General features: G+C 43.2%; 3 protein-coding genes across 24 annotated transcripts in view; 2 read left to right on the top strand and 1 right to left on the bottom strand.

Annotated features, from left to right (window-relative positions):
- Positions 1–464: 464 nt before the first annotated feature.
- On the top strand, positions 465–3,879 carry aif1 (allograft inflammatory factor 1). The gene is made up of 6 exons (NM_001141568.2): positions 465–577; positions 833–894; positions 2,740–2,806; positions 2,915–2,956; positions 3,104–3,269; positions 3,446–3,879. Exons 1-6 carry the CDS (start codon positions 559–561, stop codon positions 3,531–3,533), a joined length of 444 nt encoding a protein of 147 aa, NP_001135040.2. The 5' UTR covers positions 465–558; the 3' UTR covers positions 3,534–3,879.
- Positions 3,880–8,172: 4,293 nt separating this feature from the next.
- Positions 8,173–13,696, top strand: LOC106593881 (casein kinase II subunit beta). Its single transcript, XM_045713319.2, has 7 exons — positions 8,173–8,953; positions 9,482–9,556; positions 10,040–10,142; positions 10,471–10,586; positions 11,577–11,652; positions 11,917–12,106; positions 12,352–13,696. Exons 2-7 carry the CDS (start codon positions 9,485–9,487, stop codon positions 12,440–12,442), a joined length of 648 nt encoding a protein of 215 aa, XP_045569275.1. The 5' UTR covers positions 8,173–8,953; positions 9,482–9,484; the 3' UTR covers positions 12,443–13,696.
- Positions 13,697–13,775: 79 nt separating this feature from the next.
- The window catches only part of LOC106593477 (uncharacterized), a 31,020-nt gene continuing 17,731 nt past the window's right edge, over positions 13,776–27,064 (bottom strand). For 10 of the 22 annotated variants that reach the window (XM_082975760.1, XM_082975767.1, XM_082975770.1 and 7 more), the window contains 13 exons: positions 26,663–26,875; positions 26,337–26,549; positions 25,945–26,139; positions 25,480–25,680; positions 23,669–23,871; positions 23,244–23,285; positions 22,481–22,543; positions 20,932–21,114; positions 18,818–18,892; positions 16,522–16,644; positions 16,222–16,350; positions 16,060–16,134; positions 13,776–15,921 (listed from right to left, as the gene is read on the bottom strand). In XM_082975760.1, the coding sequence (XP_082831886.1) occupies positions 15,892–15,921; positions 16,060–16,134; positions 16,222–16,350; positions 16,522–16,644; positions 18,818–18,892; positions 20,932–21,114; positions 22,481–22,543; positions 23,244–23,285; positions 23,669–23,871; positions 25,480–25,680; positions 25,945–26,139; positions 26,337–26,549; positions 26,663–26,875 (1,745 nt within the window). In that variant the 3' untranslated portion in view covers positions 13,776–15,891. Of the gene's footprint in view, positions 15,922–16,059; positions 16,135–16,221; positions 16,351–16,521; positions 16,645–18,817; positions 18,893–18,967; positions 19,783–20,931; positions 21,115–22,480; positions 22,544–23,243; positions 23,286–23,668; positions 23,872–25,479; positions 25,681–25,944; positions 26,140–26,336; positions 26,550–26,662; positions 26,876–27,064 lie in introns of those variants that run through there. The other 12 variants (XM_082975762.1, XM_082975766.1, XM_082975765.1 and 9 more) reach the window with 12 other exon arrangements.

The following is a 27,064-nucleotide window of genomic DNA, read 5'->3' as shown; positions in this document are numbered from 1 at the left end:
GGCATCACTGCAGTATCTGGCTCAAATTCAGGCTGCATCACATCTGGCCGTGATTGGGAGTCCCATAGGGCGGCGCACAATTGGCCCAGCATTGGCCGGGTTTGGCCGGGGTAGGCCGTCATAGTAAATAAGAATTTGTTCTTAACTGACTTGCCTGGTTAAAAAAAAAAATATTCTATGCATTCCTTCCTTGTACCTGAGTCATAAGTTACAAATCTATACATGAAAAGTGATTACATGTTTTGCTGAAAGGACTAGACAATAATGTAGGGTGCAGTGTTTATGTGGTAGCCTAGTCTAGGATATGTCAAATGCAAACCCCCTAGTTCATTGTCCCCTCCATAGACTCTCTTTGTTCTCTGTCTGTTCCGTCTGCTGTGAGTGGATGTGAGAGGGGAACTTAGCAAATGACCACACTCTAACTTTAACTCCCCACACTTCCTCTTCTGTCACAAAATACAGATACATACTTTACACTTTCAGTGTTCATGACACAACGCTCAGCAACCCCTGGTCCCTTTGACTACTCTATGATCCACCAAATAACAGCAGATTGACATGGACCAACATTTGCAAGGTAAGTCTCTGTGTCATATGTCTCATCTCACAATGTCCGCCTGTCTGTCTGTTGATATACACGCCACAGATTTTATAAACAATTTATTAAAGAAATAAAGTGTAATAGCTAAATCAATCTATTAAATGAAATATGTTAGCTTTAGTTATATCCTGTGAATGTGTGAGGGTTCGGTGGGGTGTGTGGGGGGGATAGATCACCAAGAAGGAAGTGAGTAATAACATGTTTTCTGAGTTGATCCTCATATCATTTCAGGAGGGAAAGCATTTGGATTCCTCAAGTCTCAGCAGGATGAGAAACTGAACTCCATCAATGAGGTCTGTTGTTCATCTGTCTATAAATGTTATTATGGTAGTATTATCTAGCTATAGTATTATTAGCATCTCATTATCTATGTACACTATCCAGTGGCGATTTTAGCATGTAAATCTTGGTGGGGGGGAAGAAAGAAAGAAATTGTGGGATGCATGCCAGCAAAGCCAATTCACAACACTAAACAATACATGAATTGCACAATACCAGAGCTACACTTGGCTATCAGCTGAGCCTTGTCTGGCAGCGAAACAATATATTCAGCCTAATTTACTGCCTTTTAAAAAATATAGCTAATATGGCTGACTTGTTTAAACAAATGTGGTTTCTACTGACAATTGTACAAACTATGGCATAAGGGGATGACAAGCAGATAAGAGGCAATCTGTAATTTCGATTAAGACATTCATGAGCGAGCTAGGACGGACGTAGTCAATATAACTATTTGTTCAGCACTTTTTAAATGTACACCAAAATAATTCAGAACATGGGCCGTTCTTACAGTGAACTCCCTGTACACCAAGTCAGAACTGTAGGATAAAAAAAGGGTTATAGGCTACATGTGCACCACCAAGTCAGAACAATAGGCAAAACATTTTTAATTATTAGGGTGAGGCACATGGGCTACTAACATCTTACTACACAACATACACTTACTATTACTTTCTTAGCTACAGTATACATATCTCCCTGGCATATCCATAATTTATGCAACAGAATACAATACATTTTTGGACTCACCTTGTTGTGCTGTGCTCACTTGAACAGGAAGGTGGCGCAGCGGTCCTTCGTGGACATATTTTGTCATCAAACTTTGTCATAAAAGTCTGGCATTCTCTGGATTTATGGTGCTTTCAAGAACAACTGGGAACTTGGGAAAATCATGATGACGTCAGTGATCTTCAGGTCATAGCTCTAGAAAGAGGGGAGAGTTGGATGAAAACGTATTTTCCCAGTCGTAGCTTGTTTTTCCCGATTTCCCAGTTGTCCTGAACTCACTAAAGTCAGATTTTGCAGTTCCAAGTTAACAGTTGTTTTGAGCGTGGCACGATGATTGCTTTGCTAATGATTGCTTTGCAATGCTTGCAGTTTGCCACTGATTCCTTCCAAAACACTCATTGTTGAATTTGCGATTCCCAACTTGTTGTGTAATGTTTATGTCCAATGGCCAATGAGTACCGATATGTTTTATCTATAATTTCTCTTCATTATTTCTCTTCACATGACAAGGATTAAAAGGATTTGCCAGTAGATTGTCGACTTGATTCATGATGGTGACTGCGAGCTAAGATTTTGAAAGTATGATGTTGACAGTCCAATCAAAGTTACTGTAGATATAACGTGATTTGATGTCATTTTATCTGTTGTCAATGACCTTGAGCCTTCTTGGATGGGCACTTCTAATGTAACTCTATGGCAGCACACAAGGGGCTTGAATTTTCGAGCTCTACCTTTGGACTTGGCGGTAATGTAGTGTCCCCATGAGTAACAGAACACTGAACCAATCACGGCGCAACGCTTCGTATTTTCTGCTGGCTTGCCCAACCACCACAGAAAGCACCAAGCTAGGCTGAAACACCTGCATTTTGGAGCTGCCTTACTGAAGAAAACAAAAAAGAGACCATGTTTATTAATTCCATGATATATATATTTTTCCATTGTTTGCAAACTGATATGTGGCACATGCTAATGCCAAAGTAACATGCAAAACAGGTAAGCCCCCCCCCCCCCAAATGGAATCAGTGGCTAAACATGTTTGTTTTTTTTTGCTCAAAATGTGTGGCTGAATGACAGGTCACCTCTGACACTATCTAACCTCAACGTCTGCCTTGTGGTATTCTATTCTGAAGGCTTTTCTCACAGATCCTAAATATGCAGAGGAGGAGGACCTCAGCTCAAAACTGGAAATGTTTAAAAGTGAGATTTCAAGTATTTTAACTGCACATTGATCAGACACTTGTGTTTCCTTAATGAATGAATCAACAATGAAACAATAATTGTAATGTGTTCTATATTGTTTTGCAGACAAATACATGGAATTTGATCTCAATGACCAAGGAGACATCGGTAAAATTGCATTCTTTTTTTTACGGCAATCCTGCTGAGTAACAAGATTAGGCTAATCAAGAGGACAACATTGAGCCATCCATGTGAACTATCTTTGTCATGGCATCTCTCTCTCTCTCTCTCTCTCTCTCTCTCTCTGTGTCACAGACATGATGGGGCTGAAGCGCATGTTGGAGAAGCTGGGCGTGGCAAAGACTCACTTGGAGCTGAAAAAGATGATGTCAGATGTGGTTGGCGGCGCTGCACGAGACACGTTCTGTTACACAGACTTTCTCAATATGATGCTAGGGAAGAGGAATTCCATACTCCGACTGTAAGTTAGAAGGAAACTGACACTACATTAATGAAGGCATTACATTTGACCTGAAATGAAACTTCTGAATATGATTCTGAACTTTTGTAATCCACTGTATTTCCTTTAAGGCTATATGGCTTTTTGCTACATGACTTGTGTAATAATTTGTGTTTGTTTATTTTTCTCTGCCGAAGGATCTTGATGTTTGAGGAGAAAGGGAAAGACCAGGAGCCCAAAGAGAGTGGACCACCGCAACGCAAGACTTTTTCAGATCTGCCCTGAATGCAATTACGTTATGGATCCAATCTGTTCATATACAAAACTGAATGTCAAATGAACTGGGTTATACAGGTTTCATTGTAAGGAATAAAGAAAGGTTTGATTGATCCATAGGCTTGTCCATTTGTTGATGAAAAATGTGTGCAGCTGCAGCACCTCATAACAAGCTCTTGTTTGAATATACTTAACAAAGTAAATCAATTGTCAGCATTTCTGATAAAATGATAGAATCCCATAACAGCTTTGAGTGTTTGTGTCATGGTGAAAAGCATCACTCTAAAAGTGAAAGGTAAAATTATATATTCCATTTCTTTCTATGTAAGTGTTGAATAAAAATAGAGTCAAACTTATGAATAAGCCTCTCTTCTCCTCCAAAGAATGCAAAATTATACATTCAGTTATGGCACCACCCAACGGAATAGGTACCCTGCCTTGCCTGTTGAAAATGACAACAGGAAAGCCCCAAATATCATCGGTGTCCTGAGCAGAGATCAATGGAGACAGTGAGATCCAAATACTTCAATACCCTACAGATATCTCCAACCAAACATTCCTAGGAAAAAGGGTGAGCTTTAGAGGAAATCTCAGTTCAGGAGATGCATTTTTGGCTCTCTCCATGGTGGAGTACAGTCACAGCCAATGGTACAGATGTAGGTTGCAGATGGGACAAAATGAACACTGCTTTGAGGTCAAGCTACAGGTTAAAGGTGAGTATTTGCTAGTACATTCTTATTCAGAATATACTGTGCATTCAGAAAGTATTCAGACCCCTTGACTTTTTCCACATTTTGTTATGTTACAGCCTTATTCTAAAAGTGATCAAATTGTTTTGTTTCCTCGTCAATCTACACACAATTCCCCATAATGACAAAACGAAAACAGGTTTTCAGAATTTTTTGCAAATTTATAAAAAGAACATAAACAGAAATACATTATTTACATAAGTATTCAGACCCTTTGCTATGAGACCCGCAATTGAGCTCAGGTGTATCCTGTTTCCATTGATAATCCTTGAGATGTTTCTACAACTTGATTGGAGTCCACCTGTGGTAAATTAAATTGATTGGACATGATTTGGCATTAATACGTGTCACCTATCAGTTTGCAAGTGTAACCGATGTGAAATGGCTAGTTAGTTAGCGGTGGTGCGCGCTAGTAGCATTTCAATCGGTGACGTCACTCGCTCTGAGACTTGAAGTAGGGTTTCCCCTTGCGTCGCAAGGGCTGCGGCTTTGTGGCACGATGGGTAACGATGCTTCGTGGGGTGTCAGTTGTTGATGTGTGCAAGGGTCCCTGGTTCGAGCCCGGGTTGGGGTGAAGAGAGGGATGGAACCTACACTGTTACACAAGCAATGTAAAAAATATATATATCATTGAGTTAATATAGCCGCATACAAACATGGTCTCTTTTTTGTTTTCTTGAGTAAGGCAGCTCCAAAATGCATGTGTTTGAGCCTAGTTCAGTGCTTTCTGTGGTGGTGGGGCAAGCCAGCAGAAAAATTGGAGCTTTGCGCCGTGATTGGCTCGGTGTTCTGTCACTCATGGGGACACTACGTCACCACCAAGTCTAAGGGTCGAGCTCGAAAATTCAAGCCCCTTGGGTGCTGCCATAGAGTTACATTAGAAGTGCCCATCCAAGAAGGCTCAAGGTCATTGACAACAGATAAAATGACATCAAATCACGTTATATCTACAGTAACTTTGATTGGACTGTCAACATCATACTTTCAAAATCCTAGCTACCAGTCATCATCATAAATCAAGTCGACAATGTACTAGCCAATCCTTTTAATCCTTGTCATGTGAAGAGAAATAAAGAAGATAAATTATAGATAAAACGTATCAGTACTCATCGGCCATTGGACATAAACATTACACAACAAGTTGGAAATCGCAAATTCAACAATGAGTGGTTTGGAAGGAATCAGTGGCTAACTGTAAGCATTGCAAAACAATCATTAGCCTGCTATTCAGTGGAGTGGCTATGTGGTGCCAAGTCTAAGATTAATGGTCGCTTTTCCTAGTTTAAAATGATAAACGTTCAACATTGGCCATGCTGTCAATGAAGCATGACTAATGTTCTGACTTTGTGAGGCACCTGTAGCCTATAGCCTGTTTTAGAGAAATGTAATCATTGAATATTGTAAGAGCTTTCATTGTCTGCTTATATGCCCACTTTATTCTATGGTTCTAACTTGGTGTACAGGGAGAATACCGTAAGAACGGACCATGTTCTGAATTCTGACGCTGTACATTTCAAAAGTGCTGAACAAATAGTCATATTGACTAAGTCCGTCCAAGCTCGCTCATTGTCTTAATCAAAATTACGGATAGCCTTATCCACTTGTCGTCCCCTTATGCCATAGTTTGTACTTCTCAATTGTCAGTAGAAACCACATTTGTTTAAGCAAGTCAGCCATATCAGCTATGTTTTTTTAAAGGCAGTAAATGAGGCTGAATGAACTGTTTCACTGCCAGACAAGGCTCAGCTGTTGTTGGGGCTCTGGTGTTTGGACAGCTTTATGTAGGCCCTAACAGTTTGTGGGCACCGTTTGTCACTGTTATAGTGCAATTTGTGTATTGTTTAGTGTTGCGTTGTTTAGTGGCTTTGCTGGCATCCATTGAAGAAAATTGGGTGTTGAGTTTGCCCCACCAATATTTACATGCTAACATCACTACTCCTCACAGGGCTTTTTCGACATTGCAGCTGTCAGGCGACTGCCGACTGACTGATCTACAAATCAACTTGCAACATTAATAACGACTCATTATTGTTTGTAGATCAGTCAGTCACAATTGACCAATGTTACATCATGGTTTTGATGCTCTTGAACACGGCCACAAATATGTTTTGAGACTCGATTTGGAACAAAATAAAATAATCGGGACTCGACTTTGACAGAAGACTAATGACCTGAAAGGCTTGATTTGAAGTTATCTGTTTTTGACAATAATTTTATCAGCACATCTGCATGGACAGAGATCTGTATATAATGACGAGATGCTCATGTCTCCTCCCAAGCTGATTCATTGCCACTTCGTTTGTCCCGTGGTACATTCCGTCGTGAGGGAGCGCGAGTAGAGTCGCAGGCAGTGAATGGACCCTGAGAGCGCGCTTGTTTGAAATTTAAAAGTGTTGCGGTAGCTTTTGATAAAGAAGAACATCAAGACGAAGTAGCTGCATTATAAATGGGATTCACTGTGAGCGCTACATCCTGAGGTGTTCATGCTGATTGTACGGAGATTGTGACAGCCGGTTAAATGGCGTCCCTTGAGAAAGCAAGAACAACATATATGTCAGGAGAAGTGCAGTATTATCATAAGGATAATACTGGATGTATACTTGGAATACGGAGGAGGAATTGTAATCGGCCTGTGTGTAGCTGGTGTGGAGGAGTCAGGCGCAGAACAGCAGATATGAGTAAGGAACGTAATTTACTCAAGGAATCAATAAAACCAACACAATAAACTAGCACACAATAACGGACCGAATAGATACAATCACTCACCAAAACCCATACGAGAACAGAGGGTTAAATAATGAACAAGTAATTGGGGAATTGGAACCAGGTGTGTAAAACAAAGACAAAACAAATGGAAAAATCAAAAGTGGATCGGCGATGGCTAGACGGCCGGTGACGTCGACCGCCGAACGTCGTCGAACAAGGAGAGGGACCGACTTCGGCGGAAGTCGTGACAGGAACAGAGAGAGGAGGTCTAAGAGAGGGAGTAAGATGGTGATCTTGAGTCGGTTAAAAATTGTGGGAAAAATGGAGATGCTTTGTTAAAGAAGAATGGTAGAAAGTGTAAGCAGAGTGAGCTGAAGACAGGAGGAGAAATGGATGTGAATGAGGTCAAAGTATCAGAGGTGGTAGGTGTGGTGAAGTTCTCGAACCCCGAGGCTTGCACTGAGAGTCAAGATATTGATGAGTCTGTGACAGTAGCAGTGGCGTTTTTGGAAAAAGTGGACCGTTGCCTTTTGGCTGATCCATTTGTGGTTTCAGGGTGGGTGAAAACAGAGTTGGGTACTGTGGAATCGGTAAGGGTAACCTAATTGTTAGGTTAGATTACTCGTTGGATATTACTGCATTGTCGGAACTAGAAACACAAGCATTTCGCTACACTTGCATTAACATCTGCTAACCATGTTTATGTGACAAATAAAATTTGATTTAACCAGAAGTACAGTAGTCTTGTGATAATTGTTTGTGTTTCTGCTGGTCGGAGGCAGAAGGCACTCGGCGTTAAACGAATGGGGGCAAGAAATGTGAATCCTTTCGCTCTCAAGAATAGGGCGCCATTGAAAGGAGTGATTACTGGGGTAGCAGTATTTTTAAAAGTTGACCAACTGAAAGGTAAGATTCCCAGTGTTTGTGATGCTCGTCGTTTGGTGCGATGCAGACAGCGTGGCAAGAGTGGTGAAACAGAAGAGTCATTGTCTGTTCTTTTGAGTTTTGATATTGAGCATTTGCCCGACAAAGTAATGTTAGGATATATAAGTTATCCTGCACAAGCTTTTATACCGAATACATTGCGTCGTTACAGGTGTCAAGCTTATGGGCACGTGGCAGCAGTGTGTACGAGGGAGGTTCCTAGGTGTGAGAAGTGTGCAGAAGGGCATGAGACAAAGGAATGTGTACCATTGGTGAAAGTAGTGGTATGTGTTAATTGTAGGGGTGCTCATGTGGCTGGGGATCAGAAATGTCCTCTGCGAGAGAGGCAGGTTGAGGTTTCCAGGGTTAGAGTAGTGCAGAACTTGTCATATGCTGAGGCAGTGAAGAAAGTAGAGGAAGATGGGTCAAGGGAGGGATCCCGAGAGGAGTGGTGTGAGTAGCAGATCTGTACCAGTACAGAGGGATAGGCCAACAAGTGATATATGTTTCAGTAAGATTGGATTTCTAGCATTCATAGCAATGGTTATCAACTGTACTGCAGGGATGGAATGTAAGTCACAGAAAATTGAGGTTGGGGTGGCAGCTGCAGAGAGGTATTTGGGTGTGCGAGACTTGACATCAGAAGAATTACAGGGTGTGTTAAGTGGTGATGTCCCATCCTTTCAGGTTGTTGGCATGAGGTAGGATTAAATAGTGGAGTGGGGTGGTGTTATTTAGATTTGTATCATTTTTTTGTGAGTAGTGTTAGATGGTAGGGTATTTTTTTTTTTAAAGCAAAGTATAAGGGAGTTAGTTGTATTCCAGTCTAGTAGGTGGCGGTAATGCAACATACTCTTAGAGCTGACTCGTTCGCGAACGACCCATCGCTAATACTCCGCGGTTTGACTGGACCAGCAAACTGTTCATCAACACAGGTCGGAGAAGCCGAAGATTCCACCGGAAGTAATATTCTTGTTTACAGCAGTTAGCTAAGGTGCTAGCTAGTTAGCACAGTAGCTACCGGTAGATATATCTAGCTAACATAAGAGGGTGAGTAAACGTGTGCTGACACAACACATTTGGTTTTACACTACTAAATTAATTGTTTAGTTTCAAATGAGTATGGATTTCATGCGTGTGGAAAATGTCCGTTACCTAGCTAACGTTATTAAACTAACGTAACTAGCTAGCAAACACGGGGTTAGCTAGCTAGCGTTTTCTATGTAGCTAACGTTAGCTAGCTAGAGTTCTTTATGCATAATTTGACGAATAACAATAGGTTTTTGTTCTAGCCCAGTACTAACACCTCTGGGCTTGATGATTTGATCAGATTAGCTAGCTAGCTAGCATATCTGGGGCAGAAATAAAGCCTGCAGTGTACACATACTTCAGGTCCCTGGACCAGAATGGAATACACCACTAGCTAAAATCACATTTTATTGATCACATACACATGGTTAGCAGATGTTGTAGCGAAATGCTTGGCCCAGCTAGCTTTATATTCTAGTGCATCAATGGAAATTCTGGAATACATGTCATTTTTGCATGCCGTTGCACCATCACCCCCCACTTGTTCAGAGGATGAGCAGCTCGGAGGAGGTGTCCTGGATCTCCTGGTTCTGTGGCCTGAGGGGGAATGAGTTCTTCTGTGAGGTGAGTAGATAGCTAGTTATGTCAGAACATCACAGAATGAGAAGGACAGACAGGGGAAATAATATTGCTCTGACTTAGCCAACTGTTTGTGAAGCTAGTTGTTTTGAAATACAGAATGAACTGTTACAGCTACCAGCCAAATATATACCCTGAACACAGATGGAGAATTCCATGTGAAAGAGGACCAAAATACAGTGTTTAAAGTCGTGGGGTGGTTTTGTATTGATGCCATAGTATGTAACTGTGACATAAGCTTGTTATAGCCTGGCGGTAGCTTCAGATATTCCAACACAGTGCATGCACCTTTTAGGCTACATTGCTTAATTCTACCTTTAACTCTTCTGCTTGTCTTAATTGCCAATACTGAAGTAATCCCTTTAACCTGTTATGCAATTGACCAACTGTGGCCTATTCATAAAGAGTAGTAGACAGTGTTTGGCAGCTGAAAGCTACTAACCATGTTGATCCATTCCACTTTACCAGGTTGATGAGGACTACATTCAGGACAAGTTTAACCTGACAGGGCTCAATGAGCAGGTGCCTCACTACCGCCAGGCCCTCGACATGATCCTCGACCTGGAGCCAGGTGAGCTCATCACTACACCGTCTAAAATGACTTCACACTGACACTTCCTATAGGCTAATTTATCAGTTCTATTTGTATTTACAAGTGCCTTTCAAAAGACCCAAGGACACAGTACTGCGACTACATACTTTGACTCAGTGCATCTATAGGCTGAAGTCTACCTTGTGTTGATCTGAAAGCCTCACGTATGTGTGTGTATAAAGAAAGGAAAGACCTGCAGACACAATAATGCTGCCTCCCAGTGCTTTATTCATGCACCATGTCTCTATAGGCTTCTGTGTACCTTGTGTGTTGATCTGAAAGCCTCACTGTCATGTCTGTCTGTCAGATGAGGAGCTGGAGGACAACCCCAACCAGAGTGACCTGATAGAGCAGGCAGCAGAGATGCTGTACGGGCTGATCCATGCACGCTACATCCTCACCAACAGAGGCATTGCTCAGATGGTAGTAAACCTTAGAGCTGTATATATTGTTCTGGAGTCTGGATAATCTCTATATCAGGGGTCTCCAACAGGTAGACTGTGAGCTACCAGTAGCTCGCCAATCAATTCTGAAATTACATGCATTTTTTTTCATGTGTTCCTGGCAAACTGTCATAAATGTAAAGCTCCTGGCTACTATCCAATCAAAGCCACATTGACATTGTCCAACCCCTAGTTAGCCACTATTGGCTTAAAAAGCCAAACGTAACATAATCTGCCAATTTCATTTCCAGCAATATTGCCCCTGTTTAGGGCGCTCATTTGTCTGAGTCCATATGTAGCCAGTTAGCGACACTAATTATAACCGGAGTCTTTTGGGTAGACTGGAAAAACCTTCTCAATTAAATGCAAATTGTAAAGTAGGCTCATCTGACAGAACTATCATGATGATTATTTGTATCAATGAGGTGCCGATTTGTTTTGCAAACTGTCATGACGTGCTGCAGCAGTAGGTAACAGCAGCAACATCGCTAGACTGACACTCCTCTCTTGCGAGATGTGGAATTAAAGGGTAAATTACACACTTTTTTTTTCAGACCTCAAATGGTCTTCTCATGTGATTTTAAGGTTTGACATGGACTCAGAACATCCATTTTCCTTCTTTCTCTATGAAGAATTGTAATATTGAGCAAATATACAAAATAAATCCCAAACCAGGAGAAATATAACAGTTCAAAGAGAATTGAGGAAAATTTGAAATATAATTTTATGGGGCCCACTTAGTTGTCTATTAACCATCATTTTACCAGGTATATTGACAAAACAACTATTTGAAAGTTATAAAATAAAAAATGTAGCTCGTGACATGTTTAATTTTTATTTTTTTAAGTAGCTCATGCTAGAAAAGGTTGGAGACCCCTGTTCTAAATTCTACCTGTCTGTTTATTTAGTGTGCCTTTCTTGGACTAGCTGTGTGACCACGTTTCACACTGAAATAGTTTTTGGTTTGCAGCTGGATAAGTACCAACAAGGGGACTTTGGCTATTGCCCAAGAGTGTACTGTGAGAATCAACCCATGCTTCCTATTGGTGAGTTTGACTTTAATGTGTTCATACTCCTGTTCAGTTACAGAACATACCTCTTTTCATGGAATTGAACCATTTCTCTCCAGTCACCTTTGAACTATATCACAGATGGTCAGCAGTATTTCACACAGGTCTGAGGGAATCTAAAAGATGACTCTTGCTTGCACAGTAAATATATTTCATCAGTATTGAATTGGCAGCTGACACCAGAATAGACTTGTGTGCCCTCAGCTGTGTTACATAATGTTGATCTCTCCTCTCCCATAGGTCTGTCAGACATCCCAGGTGAGGCCATGGTGAAGCTGTATTGTCCAAAGTGCATGGATGTGTACACCCCCAAGTCCTCCCGGCACCACCACACGGACGGGGCCTACTTCGGGACAGGCTTCCCCCACATGCTATTTATGGTGCACCCTGAGTACCGGCCAAAACGACCTGCCAACCAGTTTGTGCCAAGGTTTATTTCTATAATTATCTTTGCAAATTCATCAAGATGCTCTGTTTTCCCCATTTGAATACATATGATTTGATAGTGTTATTACATAATTCATGTTCAGCTGGGAACTGTAACAAAAACCACTTGCTTGATTTGAAGATGACATTTTTTCCCCTCAGTAAGAAGATTGAGACATGTTAGCATAATGGCAGCCTTCTACTATCCACACTGTTACTGTGTTGTAAGATTTAGTTGTTTTTTCTCAGGCTATATGGCTTCAAGATCCACCCCATGGCTTATCAACTCCAACTCCAGGCTGCCTCCAGCTTCAAGAGTCCTGTGAAGGCTATTCGCTAGAACTTACACACCCGGCCGGGAAAGAGACATTTTGACTTGGTTGGAATGAAAGCAGTGGATTATGTAGCTCAATAAAGGCTTGTTAAAACACATTATGACAGATACAATACATACATGTAGATCAGGGATGGGAACCTCCAGTCATTGGGGTTGCAGTGGTGTCACACTATTCCCCCATTCCTAGCGAACACAGCTGATTAAACACATTGTATTCTAAACTGATGATCATGATCAGTTCATTATTGGATATGACACCAATCAGGCCCCCAGAAGGACTGGAGTTGACCATCCCTGATGTAGATGGATGCGCTTATGTCGACATCCGGACCAGGCCATCATCTGTCTGTTATACAGGATGCTTTTTGGTGATAGGCTAAAGCACAGAGGGAGCCAATCACAACCCTACTGACTACAATCTTGCAACTCTTCCCCTTTCCTTGACAGGACCCAATCTTTCAAACCTATTTTCAGTTTGGCTCGCTAAGGCAGGGTTTTCCAAACTCGGTCCTGAGCCCCCCCCCCCCCCCCCCCCCCCAGGTGCACGTTTTGTTTTTTGCCCACTTATTGTCAAAAGAGCTAATGTGATTGGTCAGCCTGTGTGAGCGCATCCTAATACCTGTTTTCACACTATCATGCTGACCTGCACCGTATTGGGCTGGCTCAGATACATTCTCTTCATGGTTTCCTTTCCTGCATGGTTCCATTACCGAGGGTGGACACGTAACTTGGCAGTGTGAAAAGGGTGATATACAACAATCTTAAATGATTATTTATATCCAGATTGGCTGAGAATCCAATGAACAACCAGTTTGATATGTATTATAGATTCCCTAGAGAATGGCTGCTGCACTAATTGAATTGAAGACAGAGTTTATTAGATGTATAAGATATGTTCTTCTCGGGGTGAAGGGCAACATGGGTTTTCTTTGTGCTGGAACACTCACTGTCACGGCCACTAAAGCCATCATTAGTTGTAAACATGTCCATGACAGAGCAGAGTTGTCTCTTGACTGGACACTGAGATGCATGGTTTCTCTTGCATTGATCTGTTACAATATTAAGTGGTATTGAACACACAGGTGGATGGCTATTTCATGTTGATAACCTACAGCTACAACCAGTTTACATTATGGTACTACATTTTACATGAAAGGTTTTCTTTCAGTCTACAATTCCAGTGGTGATGCTATTATTGATTTTCTGAATTCTGAATGCAGGAATTAAGAATTTTTAATAAAATTGTATTTCTTACAATTCTATTGGTCACCTTTTATTAAAAAATGTTCTTGTGACTGAAATCATGCTCAGACACTACACACCACTTGATAATTAATTCAGGTTTTAATTAAGTTTATTTAAATTTAAGACAGGAATGTCACAAAAGCAACAATATGATTACAAATCTAAAAACGAAGGGTTCCGCTGAGATTCTAGTTCATGCCCTCAAGATCTTTCTAGCTAATAGTTTGTGCCACCTTCACAAACTTCTTCAGAGGGGAAGAAAGGTCTGCTATTGTCATTCTCTAAAAGGGTTCTCATACACGTATCTTTGATCTACAAAAGGAAAGGGTACAGCAAGTGGTAGAGGAATCTACTCTAAACAAGTGGTAAGAAAGATTTACAAACTAGATGATTATGAATGCGACTTCTGTGTCTAAAAGCCTGCAAACAGACTCGTGTTTTAAAAAGAATCACATGAAACAGTCTACAAAGAAATGATGGTAGAACATGGACAAAATATGTGCCCCTATATGAAAGAAAAGCCACATATACTGGGACAGCTGCCTTTTGATAGTGATAAATACATCTTGCACATGTACTACTGTGTTTAAGAGCTGAGTATCATTTGGACCCATCTGCAGGGCTAGAATGTACATTAAGACTGAACATTCTTCATACAATCATATACAGAGGGGTTTTGTCTTGCAGTATTGATAAAGACATAAACCCTGAGAAACAGACTAAAGCATTGTTTCATCAAATCAACAACAGGTTTGAAAATCAATCACGTTTCTATCTAAAATCATTTTAAGGGACAAAACACGGTGGGACTTTCCATTGCTCTCACATCAGACTGCATGGGGCAGTCCTAAAGGTCAATGGTGCGTTAAAAGAAGAAAAAACAACGCTGAATACGTACTGGGAAACATGGGGGCACTCCCAAATTCAAGGTGTAAAAAAAAAAAAAAAAGACAATATTGATATGAGAAGCTACCAATGAGTAGGATATGAACTTCAATAACTTAAAAACCTAATTTTGTACAAATACTATAAAAGCAGTAATGCTATAAAATAGAGTAAACATTTTAAAACAGTTGTCATCACGTCAAAGTTTCTAACGAGGGTCATCGTGGCCTGACCTAGTAGTATTACGCGTGTTAACTTGGCTGGTTAAGAAAGAGATATTTTACCTGAGCAGAGAACAAATCCAAAACAGGCATGGTTGTTTGAGTATGCAATATCTTTGTTCAATACTTTTAAGTGAGGTATGTAATTTCAATTTGAATATTCAATAAAAAAATAATATTCCTCAATTATAAATGTAAACAAACTCAAAGGAGTTATCCCTTTCCAAAAATACATCTAGTTTCTGTCCAGCATCTTAATCTGATTGAAAAAGTCTGATAATGTTATTACTTAAAGCTCAGTTGAAAACAGTGCATTTCTATCAAAATGAGCATGTTAAAGGGAGACTCAGTAAAATGCCGTTGCCTCGACCAGCACCGCAGATGTTGAGATGAGCGAGATGCAAGACTTTGCTCTCACACAGTATCTGCGCATGTGCACGGGTTCGCTTCACTCTTTTCACAGCGTTGGAACCATGGCACCAAAACAGCGGAGAAGTTGAGCCTCTCACTTCAACGCTCTTAGTTGTTTTGCTGAAATTGACCCACTACGCTGTTTACTTTCTGCATCTCCGTCATATCGCTGAGTCCACACTTAAACTCAATGATACAGTAGTAGCAATACAAACGACAGAAAAATATGTTGTAAATAAACATTTAAAAGCAAATGACCTAAATGCTCTTAGAACTGAAAAGGTTCATCTTTCCTACTACAATAAAACAAAAAAATAGTAATTTGGCGAAATATGAGGTTTGAGTGGAATAGACCAACATGAAGCCACCATACAGTCAGAACAGCAGTATGGAAAGAGAGGACACAATAGGCTTTCTCCCTGGCCTGTTCATATCCCACTGGGCAGGGACACACCAGGGTGCATCCCAAATGGCACCATATTCCCTTTATAGTGCACTACTTTTAACCAGGTCTCTGGTCAAAAGTAGTGCCATTTGAGATGCAACCACGGTGGTTCTGGAGGGGACCAGTCAGGACACAATGTCAGTGTGGGTTGAGGAGGTGGGGGTGGCTCTGGGACAGGGAGGTTAGTCCTTTGGTGTCTTGAGCATCAGATCCATAGGGCTGCTCCCTGACTGTGCTCAGCTGAATCACATTGCTGTTGCTCCACCGCCGCTTCCCTGCAGGAGACACAGCTTCAGTTAACCTCCACCTAGCTGGTTGTACACCTTATGACAAAAATGTGTCACAGAGAAGCATTGTGCTTGACCAGGCCTTGGTGTGTGTAGAAGGAGCTGTCATACTACACTGTACTATACCTGGTCATCCTCTGAGTCAGCAGTGATGACGATCCTCTTCTCCACTCTGGTCTCTGACACTCCTCCTTTCACCACCTGGGACAAGAGAATTAGTCAGAGGCCATGACACACACAGCTGAAGTGTGTGTGTGTGTGTGTGTGCGGTCTATGGTGTGCCCTTACCTTGGAGATGCGAGTGGTGGTGGTAGTAACAGAGGTGCCACTGGTTTCCCTGCTGCTCTCTGAGGGAATGGTCTGGATGCTGCTCAGTGCTGTGGCCTCTTTCCCCCCGTCTGTCCCGTCAACTGACACCTGAGAGAGGAAACAAACAGAAACATTGGCTCCATGGTAACACCTCAGTCATCGGTGGCGTTAAAGACGTTTCAGAACACTGCCCTGATGGTACCCTGCGGTAGATGAGGTTGAACCACAGCTCAGAGTTCCCCAGCTGTAGCATCATCTTTATTATCATGGGGTGGCTACCTCTGCAGACTCGTAGGTGACCGTCTGGGTCTGAACGATAGGGACATCCTTAGTAGACACGTCAGTAGGGAGGGACTTGGACACGTCTGTGATGGTGAATGTCTGGGTCTGCACCAGAGGGGGCTGGGGTGGGAGGAGAACACACTCTAGTCAGTTTGACTGAACGTTGCACATCGACATGTCATGAGAAGAGCCGACTTGGTTCCTTCCTTCTATACATGTCAAACAGACATATAGGCTCTATATCATATCATTATATCTGAACCTTACATGATGTTGTGTCCAGTGTTTATATACATTATTGGTTGTGCCCAATTGAACATGGCACAGCTGTAATTTTCCAATGTTTCATCAACCACTCCCCATGAAAAACCCTCAAACCACACCTCTCTTTTCATTCACAACTGATTGGGTCCCTTGTTCCCACTCCCCATTCTAGTTTTACCGAGATGTCCTTCCCACCACCACGAGGTCAGAGAGAGAAAGACAATTCATCTAGTGTGTTAGAGAGAGAAAGACAATTCATCTAGTGTGTCAGAGAGAGAAAGACAATTCATCTAGTGTGTCAGAGAGAGAAAGACAATTCATCTAGTGTGTCAGAGAGAGAAAGACAATTAATCTAGTGTGTCAGAGAGAGAAAGACAATTCATCTAGTGTGTCAGAGAGAGAAAGACAATTAATCTAGTGTGTCAGAGAGAGAAAGACAATTCATCTAGTGTGTCAGAGAAAGAAAGACAATTCATCTAGTGTGTCAGAGAGAGAAAGACAATTCATCTAGTGTGTCAGAGAGAGAAAGACAATTCATCTAGTGTGTCAGAGAGAGAAAGACAATTCATCTAGTGTGTCAGAGAGAGAAAGACAATTCATCTAGTGTGTGTCAGAGAGAGAGAAAGACAATTAATCTAGTGTGTCAGAGAGAGAAAGACAATTCATCTAGTGTGTCAGAGAGAGAAAGACAATTAATCTAGTGTGTCAGAGAGAGAGAAAGACAATTCATCTAGTGTGTCAGAGAGAGAGAAAGACAATTCATCTAGTGTGTCAGAGAGAGAGAAAGACAATTCATCTAGTGTGTGTCAGAAAGAGAAATACAATTCTTTTAGTGTGTTAGAGAGAGAAAGACAATTCATCTAGTGTGTCAAAGAGAGAAAGACAATTCATCTAGTGTGTCAGAGAGAGAAAGACAATTCATCTAGTGTGTCAGAGAGAGAAAGACAATTAATCTAGTGTGTCAGAGAGAGAAAGACAATTCATCTAGTGTGTGTCAGAGAGAGAAAGACAATTAATCTAGTGTGTTAGAGAGAGAAAGACAATTCATCGAGTTTGTGTCAGAGAGAGAAAGACAATTCATCTAGTGTGTTAGAGAGAGAAAGACAATTCATCTAGTGTGTCAGAGAGAGAAAGACAATTCATCTAGTGTGTCAGAGAGAGAAAGACAATTCATCTAGTGTGTTAGAGAGAGAAAGACAATTCATCTAGTGTGTCAGAGAGAGAAAGACAATTCATCTAGTGTGTCAGAGAGAGAAAGACAATTCATCTAGTGTGTCAGAGAGAGAAAGACAATTCATCTAGTGTGTCAGAGAGAGAAAGACAATTCATCGAGTGTGTGTCAGAGAGAGAAAGACAATTCATCTAGTGTGTCAGAGAGAGAAAGACAATTCATCTAGTGTGTCAGAGAGAGCGCTTGAAAGAGAGGATTAGCGACATGGTCCTTATCTCTTCCCATCACCCCCAACACCATCACTGTGCACCGCCTCTGCAGCTGGCTCTAGCAGAACTCAACCATCCTGACCAACACCAGTATGACTACAGATTCACTGTTTAGATTCCTTGTAGCCATGCTGCAGAAGGGTGAGTGTACACTGTCCCCCATGGAATCACCCAGACAGAGGACAGGCAGAGTACAGGTAGAGGACAGGCAGAGGAGTCAATCAACAGGAGCTGGTCAGGGCAGAGGGAGGGCTACCTGGAAACAGCGTATGACATGGGGAACACCGCTCACGAAATAGGAGGTGTGGGAGGCTCCTGTTATCCTCCCAGACTGCTCCCCCCTCGACCCTGGGTCTGCCGGCTCCTCCTCCTCCAGCACTGTACCCTGGAGCTGATAGGAGTGGGGCAGCTGTGCCCTCTCCACCTCAACGATGGGTACGTGGCTGGTGGTGGTCCCAGAGCTAACATGCTCACCCTCCTGATCACATGGCCCTGCCACCCCAGGTGCATCATGGGATTTGGAGTCAACCCTATCAGGCCCAGTTTCTGTGCTAGCAGGGCTGGGGCTGGGCCCCCCCGATGGCCTTACAGTGCTGCTGGACTCGTCCTGTTGTCGCGCTGCCTTAGTGTCCAACTCTTCCCTTATAGGAGTAATACACACACTCTAGAGGAAAGACACAGCACACATATTTCCACTGTGTGAACAACAGCAGGGAATGAAACAATGTTTTCCACCATACATGTTTAGCAAGAATTTATTGCATTTTTTGGGGGGTCAAAATTGATTGTTAAAAGGGCATGCAGCAGGACAAAATATATTGCAGTTGACAAGAGTGTTTTACCAAATACCAGTGAACGAAACATAGGTAATATATACTATAACATTTGAACAAGCTGCCCCAAAGTTACCTCGTCAGTGTTAGATGTGCATCCAAAAAACAAAAGTGAATTGTGATGAGGTATACACTGTATACTCAAATATACACTGTAGCTGTCCACTAGTGCTGGGTTAATGTGCTTCTATAGAAGACTTCATACATGAAATACGACAACACACCACTAACTAATCCTACTATCACATATGACAACATTGATGTCTGTCTGGATGTGTACAAAAACACCTATTAGTGGAACCTGCACATATCAAAACTGTTCCTACTGTAAAAAGCCACCAGTCAACTGTCCTTGTCAGACGTACCTCGTCTAGTCCAGATAATCAGATATACAAAAACAGAAGTGGGTTCATCGTCAAGTCTTTCAACTTTTTAGGAAGGAGCAACAGTCAGGAAGAGTTGGGGAGGGGGGGACTGAGCAAGATACACAGGAAGTAAGAGTCACATGACAGGAAGCAGCTTCTGAAGTAGAAGAAGATGATGATGAAGAGCTGTGATGAAGAAGAGAAGAAGAAGGAGCTAGAGGTTGATGGCCTGCCTACACACATCCCTCTCTCTGGTCCTCTCCCTCTGGGCCGGCTCGAGAGGCCCCTAGGATGCCACCTCAGCTGCGTTTAGAGTAGAAGTCTTGCAGGGGGCCACGCGGAAGGCGGATGGCGAACTGAGGGGAGAAGGGTGAGGGTGGAGAGGGGGAGAGAGATGAGAGAGGTAGGGGATGTTGAAATGTCTGATGTAGGGTAATGGATAGGAAGGCGATGCAAAGCTGTGTCATGGTCTAAGAGAGGAAGAATGGAGAACGCATTTGTCTGAGTTGGATTAGGTGGTTATGGGTAACCTGTGGGCCTTCAGACTCTTCAGTTGTGGGCTTGGGGACAGGAGTATCAGTGCACGGAATAACAAAGCAAAGTGAGAAAAAAGGAAGTGTGGGAAAGCAGACTTAGGGAAAGAGGGGCAGTATTTGGGAGACGGAGGCAGGATGGAGGAGATGAAGCAGAAAACAAGCACATCACTGAAGGAAAGAGGAGACAGGAGGACGAGCACACAGGTCAACTCTTCTACTCCAAGGTCATGATCTTCAAGTCACAGGGTCATGCAGTTTCTCTGTCCAATCAGGTCTGGTTGTCATGCACTGAGGGGAGGGTCAGACTAAGGGACACCCAATGAGGAGGTAAAGACAGAGCTGGGCTTAGAAACCTGACCAATAGGCTCAGACACCACATGCCCAAACCATAAGTCCCTTCCTCACAACAAACAGCTGAACATTCAGACAGACTGGGCCACAAGGTGAACAGACAGACTGATCTGTTCCAATCAGTCTTGACAAGGTGTTCTTCAGTTGGCCCATGCAAACAGAAGTCTTTCCATTTTAGTAGTGTAGTAATGACAGAAATCCTTTCATAGACTAGATGGGTCTGCTTGAAGACAAAAGGCCTTGCTCAAAGACATGCAATAAGTGTTTGCATCGCATCAACACAAACCAAGAGGAACAGAAAGGAGAACCACGGGATGGTGTTGTGGTACTCCACCCCAACACATCAACGTAGAGAACACAACAGACAGCCATACAGAGGGAAACGTGTGGTGAGGTACTTCCATTCAGTCAATTCAGGAATATATTCACACATTTCAATTTCTCCTCATCTCCCAAATTGACTTGCATTGAAATGGAACTGACCCCAACATTGTGTGCTAGCATCCATTCCTTCTCTGTGGAATGGGAGAGCTGGGAAGCTGGTGTGAACTACAGAGAACTGAGGGGAGGGGTGTGTGGTGGGGTACGGCACAGTGTCTGGTCTGAGATGGTACTCACCCCGTCGGCATCGAGCAAAGGCTGTCCGTTGATGCCCAGGCTGCGGAGGGGGGAGTGAGTGGACAGGCGCTTGTCCCATTCGCTGGGCCCCCGGGACTCTGGGACAGACGCCATGAAGTTCCTCTTCAGCTCACTGATACTAGTATGATGCCTGATGAGATCCTCCTGGGGCTTATCAAAGTCCTGGAGGGAGGGAGGGAGAAGTGGAGAGGGAGGGAGGAAGGAGAGGGGGGGTGGGAGAGAGGTAGGGAGAGGAGAGAGAGGGAGGAAAAGGGAGGAAGGAGAGAGAGAGAGAGAGAGGGAGGGAGAAGAGAGGAGGGAGAAGAGAGAGTGAGAAAAAAGAGTGAGAGAAAAAGAGAGAGAGAGGTAGAGTGAGAGAGAGGTAGAGAGAGAGGTAAAGTGGAAAATGACAAACATTTGGTTTGGAAAATAGGTGTGGAGAAGAGGAGTGACAGAGTAGATGTGTAGAAGGTGGAGAGAGAAAACAGGTGTGTCAGAAACAATGTCACTCATATGAACATGTTTAATTAATAAACAATGTCAACCAAGCAGCAGGTTACTTTGCTGTTCTATTTGACTCCAAGCTACAACGTTAAAGCAGGCCGGAACTCAGGTCATCAGATGGATTCTAAATAAAAATTGATTCTCTGAGCGCTCATTGATAAATCAACCTGTTCAATTAGTGAGCAGCACTACATAGAATCTGATCAGGTTACAAATCACAGGTGATGAGAGCGAGGTGATGTTAGCACACATTGCTTTTGGACACAGACGCAGGTGGTCACTATGCAGCGACAGCAGCATGGCATCCTGTTTCTGTGGCTGGATGAATCTTATGGTGATGAGAGCAGTGGAGCGTACTCTTAGAAGTCATTTATTCAGAATGACAGAAATATATGACTGGGAAGACATCATAAACTAGATTCAGACAGGGCCACAAATAGTGGACGAGCTGGTGAGTGGAAAGATATGTGATGGCAGAGCGGTGGAGAGGGAAGGTTGGTGGTCGTCTGCCCTATGTGGAGACGAAGCACTTTTCTACTGTATACCGAGGAGAGACAAAGCTGAAACAAGATGTCAGGAATGTAATGGTAATGCTTCTACTAACACTCTAATGGCCTAGCTAGGAGACGGAACAACATCTCAGCTGCATAACGTGGCCGATCAGTAACGCTATCTACAAACACCACAAATCAAACACTCCTGGTTCCCTTTCATGCAACGTGTATGGTGTGACGTCTGGGGAGAAGAGACCACGATCCCAATCATATACTTTGCGAGAAGCAATCAGGAGATATCTAGTACTCAACAACAATCCCCTGAAACAAGTAGCTGGCTGTGTTGAGTTCATATCGCCACACACAAAGCAAATTAGAGGTTACACAGTCAAAATCATCTACTAGCAAAAGCAAAGACGTCTATGTAAAACACAAGATGTGAATCAGTAATGTCACATGCAAAGCAGCCTGTTGTATTACAGCAGCCAGTAGCCAAAGAGCAAGAAAACACAGTGTATAGAGACAGATCTCCAGAAGACGGGGAAACAAACCTCCAACATTAAAAGACTATGTCTGATATAAATTGAGTCACCCTCAGTTCTCTTAGCTCTTTTCTGTGAAGGAACAAAAAAAGAGAAAGGTGTGGGTTACACAGGTTCCACGTGACATCATGGCAGATGTCACAACGTGGACATGCATTGTTGCATGGGGGGGTTCTAGAGGAGTGGGTGTGGTGAGGGGTCTGCATGCAGAGTGGCCTGGAGCCTCTGGGGGCCACAAGGGCCCTGGAATCCCAGATGTGCAAAGCAGGGGACCCAAGACAGGGCTATTAGAGTGGGTGTCTTGAAGGGGTGGGGGGTAAAGGTGAAGGGTCAGGCAGGAATACAGTACTCGATAGAAACACTAGTCATCATGAAAACCTAGTCCTGTGTCATGCATGTAAATGCAGCAGCCAATGAGGGATCTTCTTTCAACGTTCATTCTTCAAAGGCCCTAACTTTTCTTCCTGTCTGGACTGATGTACAAACCAAAAGCATATGTAATGTATCTCATATACGTCATCTCAGTCTGTGCACATGACCAATACCAATGCTGTTGTCATAGACAATGTCTGACTTGAACATGAGGTCAACTCAAAGACCTTGTCGTTTGTGAGCAGTATTCAAATGAAACCAGGAGAATAAAATGAGGAGAGGGTGAAGTTAGTCTTATGGATGGGAGACTTGGCAGTGGTGTAAGTTAGAATGGGAGTGGACTGACTACAATACTAATATAATGCACAAGCAGGAGTCGGGACAAGGTCAAAGGTCTGACCTTCCTCATTTGCACCGGCTCCTCAGTGTCCGTCTGCTCAGACTGGAGTTACCCCAGGCATGGAGGAGGAGAGAAGGCATAATGATGTTAGAATCCTCCACTAGGAGCCTCGTCCCCGTCCATAGCAGAGCCATCTGAGGAACTTGTGATCTGAGGTGTCTGTGTCACACTATGTTACACTATCATTACTGTGACCAATGGAGGGCAAAAATGATGATGCACAGCTATTCTATTTTCTAACTATAGAAAAATCATCATATTATACTTCTCTTATAAATAATACTATGTGATGAATATAGCAATATCACTGCTGAGACCAGTCTATCTGTAACTTCTATGACCAGTGTATCTGTGTGTGAGGGGAGAATGATGATGATCCCTGTACGGCTGGGGATTGTGGGAGTTGTAGTTCCTAGGTGCAGTACCTTGACCTCGGCTGAGCCCTCGTCCACCGCCTCCACGGTGACCTCTAGCTTCCTGTCGTCCTGGCGGGCTGGCAGCCTGATGGGGGTGGAGGTCTGGGGCTGCTGGAGGTCCAGGGGGGCCGTGGGGATCCCTGCCTCCATCAGGGCTGCCTGGGAGAAGACTGGGGCGCTGACCGGACGGGCGGCCTTGTGGGTGGCCACCACTGGCGGGAGAGAGACAGGACAGAGGGAGTGTTAGTATTTAGATAGTGGGTTGTATAGAGGGCAGGAGAGAGACAGGACAGAGGGAGTGTTAGTATTTAGATAGTGGGTTGTATAGAGGGCAGGAGAGAGACAGGACAGAGGGAGTGTTAGTATTTAGATAGTGGGTTGTATAGAGGGCAGGAGAGAGACAGGACAGAGGGAGTGTTAGTATTTAGATAGTGGGTTGTATAGAGGGCAGGAGAGAGACAGGACAGAGGGAGTGTTAGTATTTAGATAGTGGGTTGTATAGAGGGCAGGAGAGAGATGGTCTGCGTGCTTTGAGGCCATCAAACCCAGTGTAGTGAGAGGTAAACACACTGACAGAGCGCAGAAGAACATCTTGAACATCCACAAAACAAACTCATAATCAACTCCACACACACACACACACACACACACACACACACACACACACACTGAGGCCAGGGCACACAGACTTCACGTCCACACTGTACCTTCATGGGCCAGCTCATTCTAGTCTGGAATGATACTAGCAAGGGGAAAAGCTTGGATGAGTTGTAGGAAGCAACTGTCTACAATATAGAACGGGCAGCAAAGCATGGCCAGTACTTCTCAACCATAGCCAACGATGCAAATGGCAGAAGTTGTCCTGACTCATTGGGTTAATAACCAACGATGCAAATAGCAGAAGTTGTCCTGACTCATTGGGTTAATAACCAACGATGCAAATAGCAGAAGTTGTCCTGACTCATTGGGTTAATAACCAACGATGCAAATAGCAGAAGTTGTCCTGACTCATTGGGTTAATAACCAGCGATGCAAATAGCAGAAGTTGTCCTGACTCATTGGGTTAATAACCAACGATGCAAATAGCAGAAGTTGTCCTGACTCATTGGGTTAATAACCAGCGATGCAAATAGCAGAAGTTGTCCTGACTCATTGGGTTAATAACCAGCGATGCAAATAGCAGAAGTTGTCCTGACTCATTGGGTTAATAACCAACGATGCAAATAGCTGAAGAGGCACTGAGTTTGAAGGTAGGTCATGAAATACATCCACAGGTACACATCCAATAGGCTAATTGACATCATTTGAGTCAATCAGAAGCTTCTAAAGCATAATTTTCTGGAATTTTACAATCTGTTTAAAGGCACAGTCAACTTAGTGTATGTATAAACTTTTGACCCACTGGAATTGTGATACAGTGAATTATAAGTGAAATAATATGTCTGTAAACAATTGTTGGAAAAATTACTTGTCATGCACAAAGTAGATGTCCTAACCGACTTGCCAAAACTATAGTTTGTTAACAAGAAATTTGTGGAGTGGTTGAAAAACGAGTTTTAATGACTCCAACCTAAGTGTAATGTAAACTTCCGACTTCAACTGTATTTCTTCTATAAAGCAAAGCATAACCAAAAGACCCATTGGTTCGTCAAACAATGTATTTTTCCGGCGGAAAATCCCATGACAAAGCACAGCCACGTTGTAAAAGTGTTGGACGGATGTTAGTCTGCGAGCTTTTCTGGTAAGTTGAGGTTGGAGAGCGGGTGTGAGATCAACATATTGTTTTAGGGCAGCACGCAAAAACTCAAGACGCAAAGTACCTGCACCCGATTTTTTATCCCGCAACACAAACCAATCGTCATCCACATCTCTTTGGGGTTGTGCTGGTCTCTTCTCCAGAACCCTCCTCTCAAACAGTGGTCTCTTCTCCTCAGCAACCACCACTCTGGGTTTGGGCTGAGCGTCTGGACCTTTGACAACAGTAATGTCAGTATAGTCCTGGAGACGCTCACGGAGAGCAACTGATACAAACACACAAACAGAGCTCTTATCTAAGACACAGCTTACAGGCATCGTTAAAGTATCAGTAGAAGACCATTTTGTAATTCTCCAAAAAATTCAAACAAGCAATAGTGATCTCGATCTGCTATACAATTATTCCAAATAGATATGCCGGACAAAATGAACTGATATTTTTGGTAGTTTCAGTCTTTTGGTAGTCTCAGTCTGCAGCTAAAATTAGCAGGAAAAGCAGGGGGATAGGGGAATGAAGAGATGGGGGGTACCTAATTCTTTAGGGGCAGCATCCAGCAGGACAAACCAGTCATCGTCCAACTCTCTATGTCTCTGAGGCAGTCTCTGCTGCAGAGTCCTCTCCTCTCTCCACCTCTCCTCCATTACAGTCACCCTTTTCTGGGTTCTCTGCTCTGTGCTCGTCACCATCACGTCAACCACAGGGGCAGGTCTAGTTACCACAGCAACTGATACAGACAGACACAGAGTACCCAGGAGACTCGACTATGATACTCTTACCATTCACAAATTAGAACACAGAATCTGATTGTGGCCAAAGCTGCGCATATCTGATTAGAGACCCTTTACCACACATCATTATAAAAAAGATACAGGGGAATGTGTGAAGCACAACCGAGCTCAGGATGATGCGGTCAGTGGGTACCTGTTGGCATCTTCACAGGCTCTTGACGAGAGGCTTCAAAGAACGTGAACCAATCATCACCCTCCCCTCTCTCTTGGGGAGGCAGTGTTTTCACCAGTTCAACCTCCGGTTGACGTCTGCCCTCCACCACTCTATGTGGTTTCCTAGTTTCCTCCACCACAACCACTGTTCTCCGGGGTACCAGCTCTATAACCTCTCTGTCTACGTGAAACGCTGAAATAAAACAAGGATAACAGGCTTGTCAATGTCAAGTAATCCACAATCTGGGTTCAGCGTTTTACCAAAGAAAAAGACAAAAGGGGCAGACGGTGGTCAAGCAGCAATACCCTTGGGTGTGGTCAGTATCTTGGAGGGAGCGTGGTCCCAAAGCACAAACCAATCATCATCCACTTCTTTAGGTGTTACCACAGGCCCCTCCTCCATCTTAACAGTCTCTTCCATGATCCTCACGGTCTTTGGTGGGTTCTGTTCCACTGTCTCCTTCACCACCATAATAGCTGTGGTGCTCACATCAGGGTAAATCACCACCACTGGTGCAGCTGATAGAGACAGAAACACAGCCCAACAGTCCACAAGGTATCAAGCCTTTTACTAGAACATGTAAATATGATAGTGTATTCCTTGCCAAAAGCTTTTGTGGATAGTCAACAGGCTCACACAACAATTGAGAGCCTTTGGAAGCAAGAGAAGGGTTGGTATTTGTATTTCGAGTGGCCAACAGCAAGCTT

The sequence above is a fragment of the Salmo salar genome, chromosome 05 (genome assembly GCF_965601325.2).
Source record: "Salmo salar chromosome 05, fSalSal1, whole genome shotgun sequence".
In the NCBI taxonomy this organism is placed as follows: Eukaryota; Metazoa; Chordata; class Actinopteri; order Salmoniformes; family Salmonidae; genus Salmo; species Salmo salar.
Note: the sequence above shows the minus strand (reverse complement) of the source record. Positions and strands in the feature narration are given on the sequence as shown.